We start from the raw sequence: 18,259 nt of genomic DNA on the forward strand, positions 1-18,259 counted from the left end.
AAAAGTTATCGTTTCGAAATTACCCTTACTTTTATCAGATACCCAATTGATCCAACCCTTACTTTACATGGATAGAGTTCAGGTAACAGTTTTAGTCATCAATTATATTATCCGACTATCCAACCTTGTACCCATAATGCTCATGCCTAGACTCAGCAACAAACATTGTAGAATGTATATATTTATCATTGCGAAAACAAGAGAGTAGAGATCATAGGAGCAAGCAAGAAGCATCATTCAACATAAATATCCAATCAAGTAATCTCTACACCATTTTCCTCATGTGGTTTTCCAGTTATATAAAAAACAACACAAAACCACATGATGACTTTCTTTTTTTTGCTTACATCCACAAAGGAAACAAATAATCTCCCCTTCAATAAAAAGGAACAACAGTGAAGCAGCAGATTCAAGAAAAAGAAAACCAAAAAAGGTAGACTGAAGAATCTCTCGTAAATAAAAAACCCGACAGAGAGATAATGGAAGAGAGGACGGACACGACCGTAGTAGCTTTTTTTTAGACAAGTTCCGAGGAAACTTGAAGAGTTACTAAGAATGGAGAGATATACAATTTTACAGTAGACGAAATGGATCGGTGGTGTCCAAACGAAGAATACTGATGACGATGCACGGGATGGATATTATTATTATGATTGATGATGATATATCATTTACCATACCAGGGATGTTAAAGCTGTAATTGACCAGGGCCTTTTCTTGAGGATCTTGATGGAGGTCGACTGTTGTCTGCAACTGATGATGATCTCGAGGAAGGTGGAGGTTTATGTTGTTCTTCTTCTTCATCTTCAGATCTCTTCACCTCCTAAAACATCACATTAAGGATGATATTACGTCAAATCAACACTTAGCCGACTACTCCAATTGGTAACTTTTGCAAACTGAAATAACGGCAGAATATGAAAGGAAAAAAAGACAAAATTTCACAATGTTACCAATCAAAGACAAAATCTAACAACAGCTACATAATTTCTTTTATTTCGCATTTTTCCACAAAACATAGAACTTGATTTGGCAAAGTTGTGTAATTTGTATAAAAAAAAACTGTTGAATTGTGAAATCATTCTGTGATCAAATATAGGTTGCGCTGTCTTTACCTTTGATGCAGAAGAAGAGGAAGTGGTATATGTGTACTTGACATTATTCCTTGCCTGGACACGATGCTGACTCTGTACATTCTCAAATTGTTGCAACCGTGCAGCAAAATTGATTCCTTGGTGAGAACTGGTGATATTAATGTCTTCTGCATCATCGTCCTCGTGATGATTCATATACTGAGAGAAAGGAACTCCTGAAGATGCTCTGCTTATTTGGTTTCCACCGCCACTGAATGAGTATGTTGGGACAGTTTTGAGTCTTGTCCGAAGTATCTTAAACGCCGCACTTTGCTGCATACAAGAAAAAAAAAACTACTATAAAAAGCCACCATTGCCATTACATTGAACAAGTTGTTGTTCTCTACTTCTGTTTTTCTTTTTACCTGAGGAAGCAACATTAGAAGACCATAAAGTGTTTTCAGCAACCATGTGTATCTCCCTGGTTCCAGAAGCTGTAAAGTAGAAAAGATTCAAACAGCAATGAGAAGAAGAAGCCGGAAAAAGGAGACATCTATTTGGGTTGAGATAAATCAGGCAAACCTGCAATCTAAGGTAAGTAAAGATTGGAGTTTCGAGAAGCCGGATCAATTTATCAAGCTGTACAAGAAACTTGACGTTTATGTCTTCTTCTACCAATGACTGAATCACGACACTCGCGTGCTGGTACGCCTGTCAATAATTCCATTTGCTAATATTCAATATCGGATAGTGATCTTTCAAGAAATATACAACAAGAAATTATTATTTTGCTGTTGTAACTACCTGAGCTAATAAGCAGAGGCTTATAATGGCCATAGGTGAATGGCACCATGAAGCGTACAAGGCAACAAAAAGTTCTCTCCCTTCGCGATTGATGAGTGAACCTTTTAGAAGACCTCTTAGTTTTGATAACTCTGGGGCTGTAAGCAAAATCAAATTCAATGCCTGAAACATAAAACAAAAGGAAAAAGACAATCTATTTAATTAACAAGTCAAAGTGAGAAATAACATGAAACGGAAAAGACTTCCAAAACATGCAAACTAAACCAATCATCTAAATGTTAGCACTTTCAAACATCACTTAACCGACGAAACCTGGGAAAGGAGAGATACCTGAACCATGGTTGAAGCAAAGTCAAGATTATCTTCTCCCTCGAGTATAGTTGAGAGCTCTCGATAGACTCTTTCAGCATCCAAAAGTACACACAATCTCCGGACAATAATGGCACCACGCCTAAACCAGATATGTTTTGACCAACTTAATAATATGTTATTTCCATAAACTATAAGACGGGTTATAAGATGTGAGTAACCTTTCCAATAGAGAATTATCAGCTCGAAAATTGTGGACTAAAAAGACGATGAGATGGCGAAAGTATTGTGGATCTTTTGCTACACCAGCATGAACCTCCAGAACCAAAAGCACCACCTATGATATATTTTCATGTCAAGATAGTTCAATATCAAATAAATTTAATATAAGATAAAACCAAACATATGCAGCATAAAATTCACCAAACTAACACTCATGGAAGTAAAACTCACGTCGTCAGAAGAATCAGATAGTGCTTTTAGCAGTGTGTCAAATATGTCATTCAGGAAGCACAGGACCTGTTACAACATTCCCAATTTAATTATAAAGCCACGAACAAAAGGAGTGATTTAAAAAAAGATTGGTGCCAAAGAGAGCTGCTCTCTTCACCTCAGTACGATGCTTGTTCAAAAGTGTTGATATCCAATTCAAGGCTTCAATTCGGGTAGCCTCATGATCGCTTGATAGCTGCCTGTAATTGCAAAAACTCACAGGTCACAAAATCGGGCGAACAATGACAGCATTCAGAAGGACCAAACAAAGGCATGGGAAAAAAAACTAACCTCCTTGCTACAGAGAGGATCGCACCGACATCAAAACCATCTGAGGGTTCAACATGGATTGAACGAAGTTCTTCGTTGGTTTCACGAGCAACCTTATGCAAACCAAAAAAAAAAACACAAAGAGAGTGAAACGTTGCATACGAGACCTGTAGTTTTCATCACTCAGGGAAAGGAACCAAACTTACCACCCTGATTTTTTCTTCTTTGTCAGATATGCAAGGCAAGATAGCTCCTAGAATATCAGCATAGTAACGCACGAGCTGGTCACCTCCGAGTTTTACAAACTCGTTTATCTACAAGAGTACAATATTTATTTTAAAACACATTCTAAGATATGAATCTCCAGGAAGAGGCCAAGCAGAAACGTGGATTTTTATTCTTACCCATGTGATGGCCGTTAACCGAGTGAATTCATCAGAAGAAGAAGCCCTCTGCACCAGTATTTCAGCCATGCGACCATAATCTACAGACTTTCAACAATAGAACTACTCCAGTCAGAAATGTAGCGATGAAATCTTATAGAAAGTACACTAATAGCAAGAAATGAGAAACCTAAAGAAAAACATACTGAAACGGGATTTTGTAGCAGGATTTTAAATCAGGACACAGCAGAAAGCTTACTGGTGAATTTTTAATCTCTTGAAGAAACTCTGACAGAGCTGAATCAGCTTGCTGTCGTATTTCATGACTAGAGTCGCTCAGCATATTGAATAACCCTGGGAGTTTACTGGTAAGTTAGTTCGCCCAAAAACACAAATAAATAAACTTGGATAAGGCCATATATATCTAGCTGAAGTTATCAAAACTACAATTACCATCAAGAAAATCTGGCAGAAACCCGAGCATATCAATGTCAGGAACACTGTCAAGAACAGTGATCCATCCTACCAGAAATTGTCGAACATAAGGGTTTAAAACGTTCATGCGTTCTTTTAGCAGGGGTATGAATTCCTCAATACTGCAAAATCCAAATGCCAAAAACGTGAAATCACATGGAGAGTTAACAATATCAGTTTTGTTTTTGACAAGTATAACCGAAAAAGCTAGCTTACACACCTGAATTGATCACTCTCTGTCACAATATCCTATTCAACAAGGTACAAGTATAACTCTAGTCAGCATATGATCAAAATATATATAAACCAAACCACTAATGCGTAAGAAAAAAAACTATCCATACCTTAACGAGGCGATCTAAAAGATGAGCAGCACTTTGGACATTGGCATCAGAATCAGCCGAGAGTTTGCATAAAGCATCAAAAATCTTATTGAAGAACAAAATGAACTCCCCTCTCACAACCTGTAGTAAACCACATGGTGCATCAATGGCAAACAGCACATATGATAAAACCAAAACGACACGGGATGTTAAGTACAATAGTCTTTACCTTTGCAATGTTATAGAGAGCTTCACATGCATAGTACCGAACTCGGCTATCTTGATCGGTAAAGGAGTCAATCACAGGTGGCACTATTTGCTTCACATTCGACAAATCAAAATCAACAATCAGATTGGATTATAGTAAAAGATAACATTGATAAACAATGTAGCAGTCAGTCTATTTACATATAGATACCTCAAGGTATTGAGCAGCTTCTGTGGCCAAACCAACAGTTACAGCAGCTAAGCCAATGAGTCCACCCTATGCAAAATACAAAGAACATTGCAGTAAAAATCGAAAACCCTAACAGATCTAAAAATGCTAAAGAAATCAAACCTTTCGATGATTAGCTTGAGGAGATTTAGCAAACTCCTTAATCAACACATCGATCACTTTGGAGATCTTGTCATGGTCACCCGCAGCAATCAAAAGCTTCACAGTATTCTCAATCTACAAATCAAAAAGACGCAAAACGCACATATCATCATCATCATCATCATCATCGTCGTCGTCATCGTTATGAAAACCCTAAGATGCAGATTTGATTGACAAACCTCAATCGCAGCATTTTTGCGCTTCTCGTAGAGTTTATCGGAGAGATTGCGATGAACGGCGGCGGGAATCGCCGAAAGAGCGTCTGACATGTTGAAATCAAGAATCAGCCTAAATCGAAATCTCCGACGACCTAAATCGCGATCAGAAGAGCGGCGGAGTGTTCAACACGAAAGCAATCAGATCTGCTGAAGAAGAAGATGGAGGCGACTCATCTGTGGCTACGCAGTTACTCGCTTTCCCGAATGAGTTTTGATTTGCGGATTAACGAAATTTATGACTGTTATTAAATTTTATTTATTTTTCGTTAATGCTTTTATTTTGTTTTCGATGAGAAAAAAAAAATCAGCACACAAGTCGCAAGTGGTGTTTTTCTATAAAAGAAGTAGAGACACAATGAAAAGTGCGTGATCACAGTACGAGATGACATATTAATACCATATGTAGAATTTTCAAATATATTTAAATTTAATCTTTAATGATTTCTAAATATTACTAATGTATTTTTTAATTAAATTACAAATACAATTTTGTTTAAACATGATTTTTTTATTAAAAAATAGTAAAATACTGTCATTTGAACTTTTTATTTGATAAATTATTTTGAATTCTGTTGTTATTGAAAATATTTTAAGTTATAAGTTTTAAGATTCTTGTTGTTATTTTAGAGTGTTTTGGTAGAAATTTTTAGTTACAAAAAAAAAAATTAAAAAATCTCATATTTTATGAGTTTCTAAATTAGTTTTAATTCAAATCATTGTAATTTTCAACTCACTTAAAGTCATCTAAAACTAAAAAGTTTACATTCTAAAATAGTACCTATACATACTGTAAAAGTAATAACTGTTTTTTACAAAGTTTTATGTTTGCATGTGTTAGTGTTATGAAAGTTAACATGTTTGACACAATGTTTTTAAACCCGACCCGGACACTGAACCGGACGATTTACCGGATCGATGGGTCACTGGGTCGACCGCGGGTGAACCGCAGGTTAATAAATAAATTAATTTTATTATATAATAATATACTAGCTATGAAAATAAATATATAAAAACTAAAGTTTAATATTTTTAAAATGTTTTTTAAAACATAAAATAATAGTTTAGATATGTATATAGTTTATGTTTAAAAAGTATTTAGAAAATACTTAACTTTAATTTTTTTTTTCATTTTACATACAAAATATCAAAAAAATAGTTTAGATTATTTAAATTTTTCTATAACAAAGTAAGAGTTATGACATTTAAAAAAATCAAGATATAAAATTCATGAATATTTAAATGTCTAATGTGAATAATAAAGTAAACTTCAAATTCAAAATAAACCAAAAGTAAAAAATCGCTGTAATAAATTATCAATATCGGAAATAAACTAATACCAAATCACATCAACTAATGGTTTTCTTTATCATCGTTGACTTCATTTTCTTCAAATGACTTAGTGAAATCTTCATCAAAATCTAAAAATCACAAATATAAAACTGAAAAGAGAAAATCTAACCTTTTTTTTGTCAGCATCTAACTTCTTAATTGAAAACTTATAATATAAAACATAATTTAAAACCTAAAAAATGATGTAAAAGCTATTTATTGGTTCAACCGGTGGTTCAATCGGTATCGGGTTCCGAGTTTTAGTGGGTTTTTGCGGGGTTTTGTGAATTTTTAAATATTGAGTTTTTCACAAAACCCAAACCGGATTTTTTCTGGGTCACTGGGTTTACCGGTTTAACCGTGGGTCCGGGTCGGGTTTCGAAACACATATCAGTGGCTATTATATAATAATAATATAATGAACTATGTGGGTATACAATTAAAGTATTTTGTGAACATAAGAATTGGCTAATTAATTTGTTACCTTCATCATTATATTCTAAGTTGGTTATCTGAAGAGAAACCATATACATACAACTAGGTAGTAACCCGCGTCTTGCGCGGGATGAGGCATATGTATCATTGTTTGAAGTTATATACTATGATTTTGTAAGACATAAGTATATATTTGAAGAGAAAGTGAAAAATACCGGAATTTCTGGTTTTTTAGTGGAACAATAACATTTGAAAAGTAATACCATAACTGCCTTAAATAAATAAAATATAGTTATTTTTATTATATAAAAAAATTTAAGAGAAAAGAAATTGAATGTGATTCCACCCTTTAAACACACATAATTTGTTTTAATATAAAAACCAAAATAACATAATTAATTGATACGATAAGAAATTATAGTCTAAATTTTTTTTGAAGTTTAATCAAAATGCACGGAATTGAATCCTGAAAGTAAAAAAAAAAATCATATCTGTTAACATATAGTAACTATATCAAATTTTAAATAATTTTATACTCACATTGATTAAAAAATAATTCTTTATTTGAGGAATCTGAGGATCAAATAAAATATCCGAAAAATCTTCAAAAGGTATTAAATTTCTGAAGCTATCTATAAGAAATTCAATTCTGATCCTAAACATAATTTTTTTTTTTGCCATAGTTACTAATAGAGATAACTAATATTCATTAAAAAAATCTTACCATTACCCCTCTCAATTGACCACCATAGTTTGAGTACACAAATTAAATATCCTACGATTTCTACACTGCGATCTATAAGAAGTCATTTTAGTATATTGTCCTTATCAGTGAGATTTATATGTAATGGTCAGTTTATTTTTCTTGCATGATAATAAGAAAACAATCGTCATATCTTGAATTATGGTTTCCACTCTCTAGCTTTTGAATCCCACGAATAAGTTTTCTTTGCGCCACAACCCAAAAATTTGAGCCTTACACTATCATGGCTTAACTTATTATTCTCCATCCAGACAATAAACTTGGATTTTACTTTCTCGTGGATAATTTTTTCGAAAGGCTGCTCAATGACTGTAAATACTATATATGTCACTGTTATATTCACATTGTTCGGCCACTTTAGTCTTGCTGGAATTCGCAATTTTTTTGGAGTCCTGATACATATTTTATGAGATACATCAGATTTAGATCTATAATGAAGAGTATAATAAGCATAGAGAAAGGAAGATCACTTACATCTTCGTACAGAAAGTCACAGTATTATGTGTAGAAGATGGCTCAATCTTCCATGTGTACCGTACCTTCACAGAATAGAAAATATGATATGACTAAAAATATAAAAAGATAACGGAAAGAAGGATCCAAACCATACTTTTTTTTTATTTCCCAAACATACTTTGACGGCTGCATGGTTTGAGTGTTTTTAAATAAGCTTGGGATAATTTGCGAACAATTATGTAGTTCTTTAGAAATGATCACCAAATATTTTGAAGAAGACGGGTATATATATCATCTACCATTGCTAAATATTCTCTTGATATATTGCGTAAATCTTGTATAATTGATACAATAATTTTAGACACTTCCCCAAGTTAAGAATATTTTAGTTTATAATAGGGGATAAGATTATTAATAGTTTAAATGCACGTACAATAATATTATATTCGATTTTAAAAAGGACAAAATATATTTGATCTCTTCTGTTTATTGTACTTGTATATAGTATGTGCTATAACAATTTGTATAGGATATTTTATAATAAGGGATATATTCATATTTACAAAGCTATAGACTATATCCATGGAAAATAAACTTTACATAAATAATGATTCCTTTTAAAATATTTTATATTGCCCAAATATATTAGATAACTTCAACCAATTATGTCATATAAAAGTTTATATACGATCTGTAAATTAGTATAAAATCGACCCGATCAGAAAAAATATGATAAGAGGGTTTATATTAAAAACAACCAACATATGCTTAGAGTACGTAAAAAGGTTAAAAAATAAAACACTTCAGACTTCCAAAATTGTTAAACAGAACCCAAAAACCAAGCATAATACGAAGATTAAAACAATTAAAATACTTATAACAATAAAAGAGAAAAGCCTATCTTCATTGTAGACAGGTTTTCAATAATTCTTCAGCCACTATTTTCAGTCTTCACTTTCTTAATCGAATCCGAATGTCGATGTTCGTTAACAGTGCCCCTGTAGATAGCTGCCTCTAAACTTTCGATATGGGATCTTTCACGTTTAGCAGTTGTCTTCAGATTAGACTTAGAGCCATGCACAGAACTACCAGCTATCAGAACAGAACCCTGAAACACATGAATTTTTATGTAGATAATAAAAGGTCTACAACTTAAAACAAAATTTATAATAGACAATAAATATATTACCTCTGAGTCTTCAGAACAATTAGAAAATCTGGGTAGAACGTATTTGAACGTCCCTAATAATATCAAATTAAAAATCAAGATCATAATATAAAATCACTCTATTAAGTCCTTGGGTAGTTACTCATAAGAAATATACCTTAGGATAAGAGGACACGTCAAGAAAGATTCGTATCTCTTTATGTAAAGAGTATTTTCAAAAACACTCCTTACGTATGTTTCGTGATGTTCCTAGTGGGCAAGCGAGATGGTGAAGAAGGCGTCGTTTTAAGCAATCCAAGACGGTCGGTCCCAAATCGCCTGAGGACTGACGTTCGAAATATACCGGAGGAGTCGCCAGGAAGTCTCCTGTAGTAACCGGAAGTTGATGAGAATGATGATCGCTGAGCAAAAGTGACGAAAAGTTTCCTTCTCTTTTATACATGACCATGGCTTTGTACAAAAATGGAATCAAGCCTTCCATTTCTTCTCTTTTTTTCTTTTCGATGGGGATTCTTTGATGTTTTCTCTTTCTGAAATAGAAGATCGTCGATGCGCCTACTTTACAAAATCTCTTTCTTTATAACCTTAGTAAAGAACGTCGATCACCCTCATATCTTCTTCTTCTCTGCTTCCGATACCCATCGATGCGCCTTGTATCAAGGACATGGAACGTTGACTGCTCAAAGACTCTGTAGTCGGTCTGACAAAAATTAAAAAACGTCGACTGCTCAAGGACATGGAAAAAGAGTTTGCAAAAAAAAATCATCAAAAAAGGAAACATTTAATGGTTTCACATTAAATGATTTTGTGAGAATTGATGTGAGCGCGACACATAAGAAAAAAAAGAATGGAGCCTTCTCATGCATCCTTGAAAAAACAACTAAGAGATAATTAAGGAAAGCCTTAAAAAATGCTTTTCCTTTAATATATAGGGGATCTCACGAGTCACGAGTATGGATACTCATACTACAAAACATTAATGAAATTGAATCAAAACATTATCTCCTCGACTTCACTTGGTGGAATGGTTAACTCTTATCATCGCTTAACAAAACTGAGGAAATCAAGACTTGAGAGCAAAATACTATCTACAACAGTTCATTGGAAACACAGTAGGTCAAAGATAACTACAACAGTCTATATCTTTTAGGAGTCTATAAATGAAAGCGAAGGACTTTAATGTGAGATTTCTACTTTTTTGCGATATCGAGATTCATGTGTACATAAGCAAGAGAAGCCACAAAGACGAAGAAAAACGCCGATACAAGCATGTATATTGGTTTGAACGTATAGTACACCCGCCAAAAAACGTCACATAACATTAATCAGTTTTACAAAATGAGTTATAATGGAAACCAGAAGCACGACCGAGGTCTAGGGCAAGTCCTTTTTCCGACAGAAGGAATGGTCGTTTTGGGTGACAGAATAAGTTTCTCCGATTCAATAATGGCCGTAGCTGAGGAATTGACTTACGAAAGCGGCAGATGATTGCATTGATTGGCCTGCTCTATCAGTTTACACATATTGCTATAATATGATTGCACCATGTGTTAGCGAGTGCTTGCTAACAAAAGCGGCAGATGATTGCATAAACTAATAGCCGTAGCTGAGGAATTGACTTACGAAAGCGGCAGATGATTGCATTGATTGGCCTGCTCTTATCAGTTTACGCATATTGCTATAATACAATTGCACCATGCGTTAGCGAGTGCTTGCTAACAACAAGAAAAGAAATGATAGCGATTGGTAGAAAATGCTAATTAAACTCACTTTGATAGTCAACTTGTTAAATATAGTTTCAACAAGCGGGCAGCCAAAGGCAAGTTCAAGTAACGTCTGCCAGCTCCATAGGTCATCTCCTACATAGAATAAGCCATTATCGCTTGAGAAAACACCCTTTTGCCTAGCTCCCCCCCATGAGTCAACCTGTAATCCTCTATTATCTGAAGGCAACCCCAGTGTGAAATTGAGTATGGTTCCCAACAACAGCAAACGGACTGTTATTCTCAAAGTGAACAATAACAGGTGCGTAAGAGGTGCGTAAGAGCACGATCCTCATATGGTCCATATGTTATCTCTTTCCCATCTCGGTTTACAGGTGTGTAAGAAAGTTGTCCGTTGCTTAATATGATATGGTGTCAGTATCACTGCACTATCAAGGATTGAGTCATTGTGTATAGGTATAGCACTTCAATTGTAACAGTTTCACCCAAGCCAAAGGGGCTAGCTCTGATTTGTTGCAATAACAACAAAAATGTTGAGAGACTTCAGACTTGCTGAAAGCAAAGGAAATATTTACTCTTTTACAATCTACCTAGTAGTTATATTTCTAAACACAAGTCATTTTTAGATTTCGTCTGTGTTTTGTTATCAAATCCCCATGACTTTCACTTCATCAGCAATTCAGACAATATAAAAAAGGTTTGATATGTTTATTATCACAAATCCAACACAAAGAATTAACCCTTTCTCTCTTTCTTTTTCTCTTTGCTTTTACATCATTGATACATTCACCAAGACAAATGAAACAGCCTTTCTTTCTCTATTTGAATTGCCTCGCATCTTCCATCATTCGCTCCCTTACCACTTTACATGTACACATTCATTCTCCTACATCCTCTTTCCCATTCTTGCAAACCTTCTCGCTACTCCGAATATCACCGCCTTTGTCAACAGCCCTTTGTCCAATGTACACGCAAGCGCAATCGCCCCTCCCACCACCAGCATCTTCGGTATGTTTTTCCCAGACGACGGCTTCTCATCTCCTGCAACCTCTCCTGTCGAATCCCTCTCGTTCATAAACTCCTCCACACTCACTTTAGTGTTGATCTGAGCCATGATGGCACTTGGTGATAAACCTGCTCCTGCTGCTTTAGCCCTCTGATAAGCACGTAAGCCAGGCTCTATTTTCTTCACCGCACCCCACATCCCTTGTCTCACCCCGAGCTTTGCTATCTCCCACGGTATCCCCATATCTTCGTGATGAAATAGTAGCACCTCGCAAGATGTCATCTCACCATTCCCTCTTTTCGATTCAACTACACAAATGATAAAAAAAAAATGAAATTACATAACATAGACAAAAGTACATGACAGTGGTACTACATACCTGCACGGATGCACCAGCTTGAATAGTATAAGTCAACACGCCTTGGCTTGCTTTGTCGTGGTACAGACGGGTATTGTACTCCCTAAAATAAAATACAAGAGAATAACAAAATTCATATCCACAATAACCTATACAAATTTTGGTTTATATTATTATTATTATTATTTATTTACAAATTTAAAGGGCTATATATATATTTTTAAAAGAACACTACCTTAGTAACGCAGTAAAAGACTCGGCTAGCGTCCCATATTCTCCGGCCTATGATATACTCCCTGTCGCTACAAAAGAAAGGGAACTGCGAAAAAGATACCACAGTCAATCACGAGACAAAACAAAAAAAGCTCTGTAGAAACAAGAAGAGAGTAGTAACCTTGCGGACCCATTGAACAACCATAGTCCCAGTATCCTTACAAGCCTCGAGCGTCGAAGAAAACAAAAGCATATCATCCCAGTTGGAACGGAAGTCATCATCCCAGAAGAAATCCCTCACCATCTCAGGAGTGGCGTCTTCGAACACAGTTCTGCTACGGTACTGAGGCGGCCCATCGTGAGGATCTCTTCTCCAAGCTTGGTAAGAGAAGGTGGGAGTAGACCGGTCCATCATCTGAATCCAGGCAGGACCACCGTCTTTGACCTCGACCAAGTTCCATAGATGCCTAAAATCATCGCCCGTCACAAACCCAGATTTCTCTTTATACACCTGGCGAGATTCAAATGAAGGTACGGTGGTGGTAGTAGTAGTGGCGGCGGGACGGGGAAGGTTGTTGTTGAAGAAGGTGAAGAGTTTGTCATCTCTAGCCCAACTTGGTCTCCATACCCAACCCACTAAAACTCCGACAACGACAGCGATCCAGAGCGGTGCTACGAAAAGTAAGAGATCAGGGGAGCAGAAGGTGGGGAAGAAGGAACTCAGCTCCATCATCTAGACCACTGAGATGATGGAGAAAGGAAGTAATCGGGGGTGATTGCTTGGAGACGAAGGGGAGGAGAGAATAAAAGAGAGAAGGTAAAAGGATAAGGATTAGGATGTGGGGAGGATTTCTATAGGCCCACTGTTCGAGGCAGCTTTTGTCTCCTTTCGGTTGTAAATCAGATATGAGTGTGCGCCACGAGTTTTGTTATTTCGATTCTGTGGTTGTTTTTGGGCCTTTGGCCCACCTACCTCATCCTTTTGTTTTATTTATACCAAATCCAATAAAAAGGTTCTTCATAAATATACGACTTGTACGTATTTTGTTTTCATTAGATTTGATAAGATCAACCTAAAGTTTAGGTTCAAATTCGAAACTCATCATCTCATTTGAGGATTCTTTATTCAAGTGATATTTGCGGAATAATGTAGGTAACAAAGGTTCTGTTAAATAATTTGTGAGCTCTATCTATGGTATAATAATTTGGGCTCTTATGTATTGGATACATGTTTGACTATCTCAGTGTTGGATTCATCCCGTGTATGATGATGATGACTGCATTATGAGGAATGTTTGTATTAGTTTTGTGCAACTGAAAGAACATTTCTTGCTGACGATGCGGTAAAGCCAATCTATTATGACAACAGTTTTGTTACTTTCAAACTCTTTTCTTTTTTTTTATAAAGTTTGAAAGATGTCTACTTTGGTTTCTTTTCTGCATGACTGTTGTATATATCTGAGCTCTTATGAGGATGGAGCAGAGCTTCATACTCTTCCTTGCAAGTACCATTTCCATTCTAACTATTAAATGGCTTAAGATTACAGCAACATGCGTCTAATAAAGCAGAGACAACACAAGTTCCATTTCCTCAGCTAAAACTATTCTGTATATGCATATAACAATAAAAATAAGGGCAATTGTCAATAATAGCACCTTTTGAAGTTTATGTCTCAAAAATAGCACTAGAAGGAGAAAGTCACAAAAATGACATTCATTAAAGGGTAAAATATCCCTAATACCCTTGATTTAAAATTAAATAAATAAACAAAAATTAAAAAAATTAAAAAAAGAATTTTTTTTTATAGTTTCAGATTATATGTTTTCAGATTCGAAATTTTATAAAAAAAATTTTGAAATTTTTTTTTCGAAATTTTTTTTTTATTTTTTTTTCAAATTTTCTTTTTATAATTTAAAAATACTTTTTAAAACAGTTTTTAAAATTTTTATTTTTTATTTTAGTATTTATTTTTTATAAAATTTTAAACCCTAATTCCAAAACCCCACCCCTTAACTCTAAACCCTAAGGTTTGGATTAATTAACCCAAGGGGTATAAGTATATATTTACCTCTTTAATGAAACCTATTTTTGTGACTTTTGAGCCTTGAGTGCTACTTTGGGAACAAAAACTTGGTTTGGTGCTATCCTAGTCTTTTTCTCTAAAAATAATGTACCTTTTGTTTAAGGTATTCATTTTTAAATGTAAAAGATCACATTTGACAAAGTCACTTAAGTTCAAGTACAGGTCACTTCATTGTCACATTGTTTGCTGCAATCCGCATCACTTACCACTGTTACAAGCCCTCTAGCTTGCATATCAAGAAACAACTCTGAAGCAGCAGTCATGTCTCCCTCTTTTTCATAAGCTCTAATCAAGAGATCAAACACAGCTGAATCAGGTCTAATCTCTCTTCTCAGCATTTCATCAAAAACCTGTCTAGCCTCCACCATCAACCCCTTGCTAGCTAAGCCGTTGATCAACGTCGTGTACGTTAGCAAGTCGAGCTCGAGACCCTCTTGAACCATTTTGGTTTTCAACTTAAACGCACCCACCAAGTTCCCTTGCTTACACAAACCAGCTATCCAACAAGTGTACATGAACTTATCCGCAACAAGTCCAGCTTCAAAGAGTCTCTCAACTTCTATAAAGTCTCCTTCTTTGCACAAAGCATCAATAACCACAGTGTACATAACATCATTAGCTTTCTCTTTGCAGAAATAAGCTACAGCTTCATGTACCCGCCCGCTCTTCGCAAGCCCATCGATCAGAGCCGTACGCGCTACAACATCAAGCTCAAACCCTCTTGCTATGAACTCTCCATACACCTTAACCGCATCCTTCACCCGCCCGGATTTAAAATAACCATTCATCATCGTCGTCAAAATCATCTCATCAGGAACCAAACCACCTTTCTCCATATCATCTACCACCTCAGCTGCCTCCTTCACTCTACCAATACCGCAGAGTCCCGACACGATTACACCGTAAGCCGCGGTATCAAGCTTCATCCCTTGGTTAAGCAATTTGGCAAGAAACTTCATGGCGTTATCAGCATCGCCATTCTTGAAATACCCGTCGATAAACGCGGTGTATACAAGAGAGTTAGGCTCCACTCCATCCTCGCGCATTTGCAAATACAACTCCTCGCCCCTCTGCATTTCCCCTTGTTTGCAGAACCCATCTATCAACGCACTGTAAGTAACAACGTTAATAGACATCCCAACTTCTCTCATTTCTTCGTATAGCGAAACCGCAACCTCCAAGCCCACCCCGGATTTGCAATACCCGTCGATCAAACAAGTGAAAGTAACCACATTCGGAGCCAAACCATCTCTCTTCATAAACCTAAAGCTCTTCAAAGCCGATTCCAACTCTCCTGATTTGCAGAAAGAGTCTATCCAAGTACTGTAAGTAACAACGTTAGGAGAACAGCACTTGAACATAACACCCATATACAAAAAAACCTCAACCAACATCTTCTTCTTGCCAAACCCATTAAACAATGAGTTGAAGCTAACCACATCAGGTCTGCAGATAAACAAACCATCGGAGACTCTTCTTAGCCTCTCAAACACCAAACTAGCGTTACCCACATCGCCGTTTCTACAGTACCCATCGATCAGAGAGTTGTAAGACACAACATCCGGTAAAGATCCGAACTTGGGCATGGCCCGAACGATGTCTTCAGCGAATTTAACCTGCCCTGATCTGCAAAGAAGCGATACGATTGAATTGAAGGAAGAGCGATGAGGAGTGTAGCCTCTGGAGACAAGGTAAGCTACGAGTTTGAGAGAGAGGACGCCGCAGCTGGAGTCGATGAGCCGATGGATGTGCTTGTTGAAGGTGAGTGGGTCTGGGAAAGACGAAGACTTTCTCAGGCGAGAGAGAAATTGGAGAGCTTCTCCGACCATTCATGGACATGGGATTCTTCTTCAGACGATTTCGAAAGGTTACAACTTTCACGGACTAGGGAGAGGCTTAAAGTTAAACCCTACAAGGTTAAAAGAAGCGACCGCGGGTTTCGGTTCTAAACCGGTTTCGGTTCTAAACAACGAGACGGTTAAATGTATTCCAAAAATTCTTTATTCCTTCCTCTTTTGAAAGATGGTTAAAATTTATTCAAATAGAAAGGTTTTTTATTTTTACAAACTAATGCAAAACTTTGATCTAGCTTCGTTTTAAGGGGTTTTTTCTGTATTCCCAAAGTTCTCTTTATTCCTTGTTTTTTCAAAGAATGTTAAATCTATTCAAATAGAAAAAAGAATTTACAAACTAATGCAACTTTGATCTAGGTTGTGTCTATAGTTTTTGTGTTAAAACAGAAACATAAAATTCTACTCTATTCTCGATAGTCAAACCAAACCCCCATAGCTTGGATCAAGTAATTCTTTCCCTTCCAATGCAAATATATAAACGATCATAAAATTCTATGAGTACAAAGTCTTATTTAATATATAACCATATTAAAAGTACACTATATATGTGTGTGTGTGTGTTAATATCATTTAAGTTTAACTATATACTATAGAAAATAGGTAAAAATGATTGTTTCATAAAAAGATTATATATAAATAAAAAGAATGAGTATTTTGATTTATGTGTTCCTACCAATTCAATTATATATGTAATAATTATTTACTTCTCGATTATTTAATAAATATTAATTATTTATTATTTTATAATATGTAAAATGCAATATAAATAATAGTGTACGTAAAAAAAAATTGTGTAGTGAATGTTCTTTCTGTGCAAGATGCGGATCTTAATCTAGTGTTTAAATTATTAGAATTGCATAGCTAAAAAAATTAACGATTCAGTTATCCATTTATATCTTAATTTAGAAAATGTTCGACGATTATTTTGGGAGGAAAAGGTACGAGCATTAACTTAGCCTCAAGACTAGAACAAAGAAAAAAATTCTCGAGAGTAATAGTAAAATTAGTTTTTATATATACATAGCTGTAGGATAAGAAATAACAAAAAACAAAAAACAATTATTTTGCAACTATTTTTGGAAGACAGTATAATGAATAGCGGATGGAGAGGAATTATAGCGAGTTGTCTCTTTTGGTTTTAACCACTGTTTCCTTTCTAAGAGTCGAGTCGGCAGTCATCCCAACCTCCCGGGAAGTAAGTGTTCTGTTATTATACCTCCTACGGGTGGATTTCTTAACTACTGTTGGAATCGTGGCCAAAAAGATTGTCAAATCAAGCCCCACCCGGTGACCATTGGAGATAATAATCATTGCTGGTGCACGAAGTAGGATATGGTAAATAAATATATTGACTATGACATACATTGATCATGTTAGCTTGTACAGTAGTAACAAATTCCACAAGGTGACTGCGGTTTGAGCGGTGCGTGACAAGCGGTTCAACTGCGGTGCGGTTCCAACAGTTATAAAAATGTATAAATATATAGTATATGTATAGATTTTTGTTACTATTAACTGCGGGACGGGACGGAACAATGGTCACCATTCGAAGTACTATTATTATATATATCTCAATTAATTTGTTAAAACTAATGTTTTACATTTTTAATATATTTCATACAATGAAAAATGTTCTTAATTTATATTATATGCAATTCCAAAATATATATTTTGAGTATAAATTAAAAGTGATTTTTTGGTTATGATATTTGTCTCTATGAAAAACTAGTTACATCCCTTATATATTAAAGGTAAAACATTGTAATAAATGCGTTCAAACTAAATTGGATACATGTCATGTATACAAGCATTGTGATAAATGTGTTCACACTAAAATGGACACATGTCATATGTAGAGAGTTTCTCACCCAAACTCTACATAAATATGTTTACACTATGTACTTTATTTATTTTTTAATATAAAAC

General features: G+C 35.3%; 3 protein-coding genes and 1 pseudogene across 3 annotated transcripts; all 4 read right to left on the reverse strand.

The window, feature by feature from the left end:
- Nucleotides 1–214: 214 nt before the first annotated feature.
- LOC125578294 (protein VAC14 homolog) lies at nucleotides 215–5,303 on the reverse strand. The gene is made up of 20 exons (XM_048740698.1): nucleotides 4,906–5,303; nucleotides 4,688–4,801; nucleotides 4,547–4,612; nucleotides 4,358–4,447; nucleotides 4,150–4,269; nucleotides 4,026–4,054; nucleotides 3,785–3,927; nucleotides 3,591–3,685; nucleotides 3,353–3,439; nucleotides 3,155–3,262; nucleotides 2,970–3,061; nucleotides 2,797–2,878; nucleotides 2,640–2,705; nucleotides 2,408–2,523; nucleotides 2,208–2,328; nucleotides 1,878–2,039; nucleotides 1,656–1,784; nucleotides 1,499–1,567; nucleotides 1,116–1,406; nucleotides 215–823 (listed from the first exon to the last, which is right to left on the reverse strand). The coding sequence occupies exons 1-20, from the start codon at nucleotides 4,993–4,995 to the stop codon at nucleotides 689–691; spliced, it is 2,205 nt and encodes a 734-aa protein (XP_048596655.1). The 5' UTR covers nucleotides 4,996–5,303; the 3' UTR covers nucleotides 215–688.
- A 959-nt stretch (nucleotides 5,304–6,262) lies between these two features.
- Nucleotides 6,263–11,276, reverse strand: LOC125578296 (annotated as a pseudogene).
- Nucleotides 11,277–11,508: 232 nt separating this feature from the next.
- On the reverse strand, nucleotides 11,509–13,265 carry LOC125578295. The gene is made up of 4 exons (XM_048740699.1): nucleotides 12,578–13,265; nucleotides 12,419–12,502; nucleotides 12,205–12,286; nucleotides 11,509–12,133 (listed from the first exon to the last, which is right to left on the reverse strand). The coding sequence occupies exons 1-4, from the start codon at nucleotides 13,127–13,129 to the stop codon at nucleotides 11,706–11,708; spliced, it is 1,146 nt and encodes a 381-aa protein (XP_048596656.1). The 5' UTR covers nucleotides 13,130–13,265; the 3' UTR covers nucleotides 11,509–11,705.
- A 1,292-nt stretch (nucleotides 13,266–14,557) lies between these two features.
- Nucleotides 14,558–16,550, reverse strand: LOC106388870 (pentatricopeptide repeat-containing protein At2g01740-like). Its single transcript, XM_013829047.3, has one exon. The coding sequence runs from the start codon at nucleotides 16,307–16,309 to the stop codon at nucleotides 14,633–14,635; it is 1,677 nt and encodes a 558-aa protein (XP_013684501.1). The 5' UTR covers nucleotides 16,310–16,550; the 3' UTR covers nucleotides 14,558–14,632.
- Between the last annotated feature and the right edge of the window lie 1,709 nt (nucleotides 16,551–18,259).

This window comes from Brassica napus, chromosome A9, assembly GCF_020379485.1.
Source record: "Brassica napus cultivar Da-Ae chromosome A9, Da-Ae, whole genome shotgun sequence".
NCBI lineage: Eukaryota > Viridiplantae > Streptophyta > Magnoliopsida > Brassicales > Brassicaceae > Brassica > Brassica napus.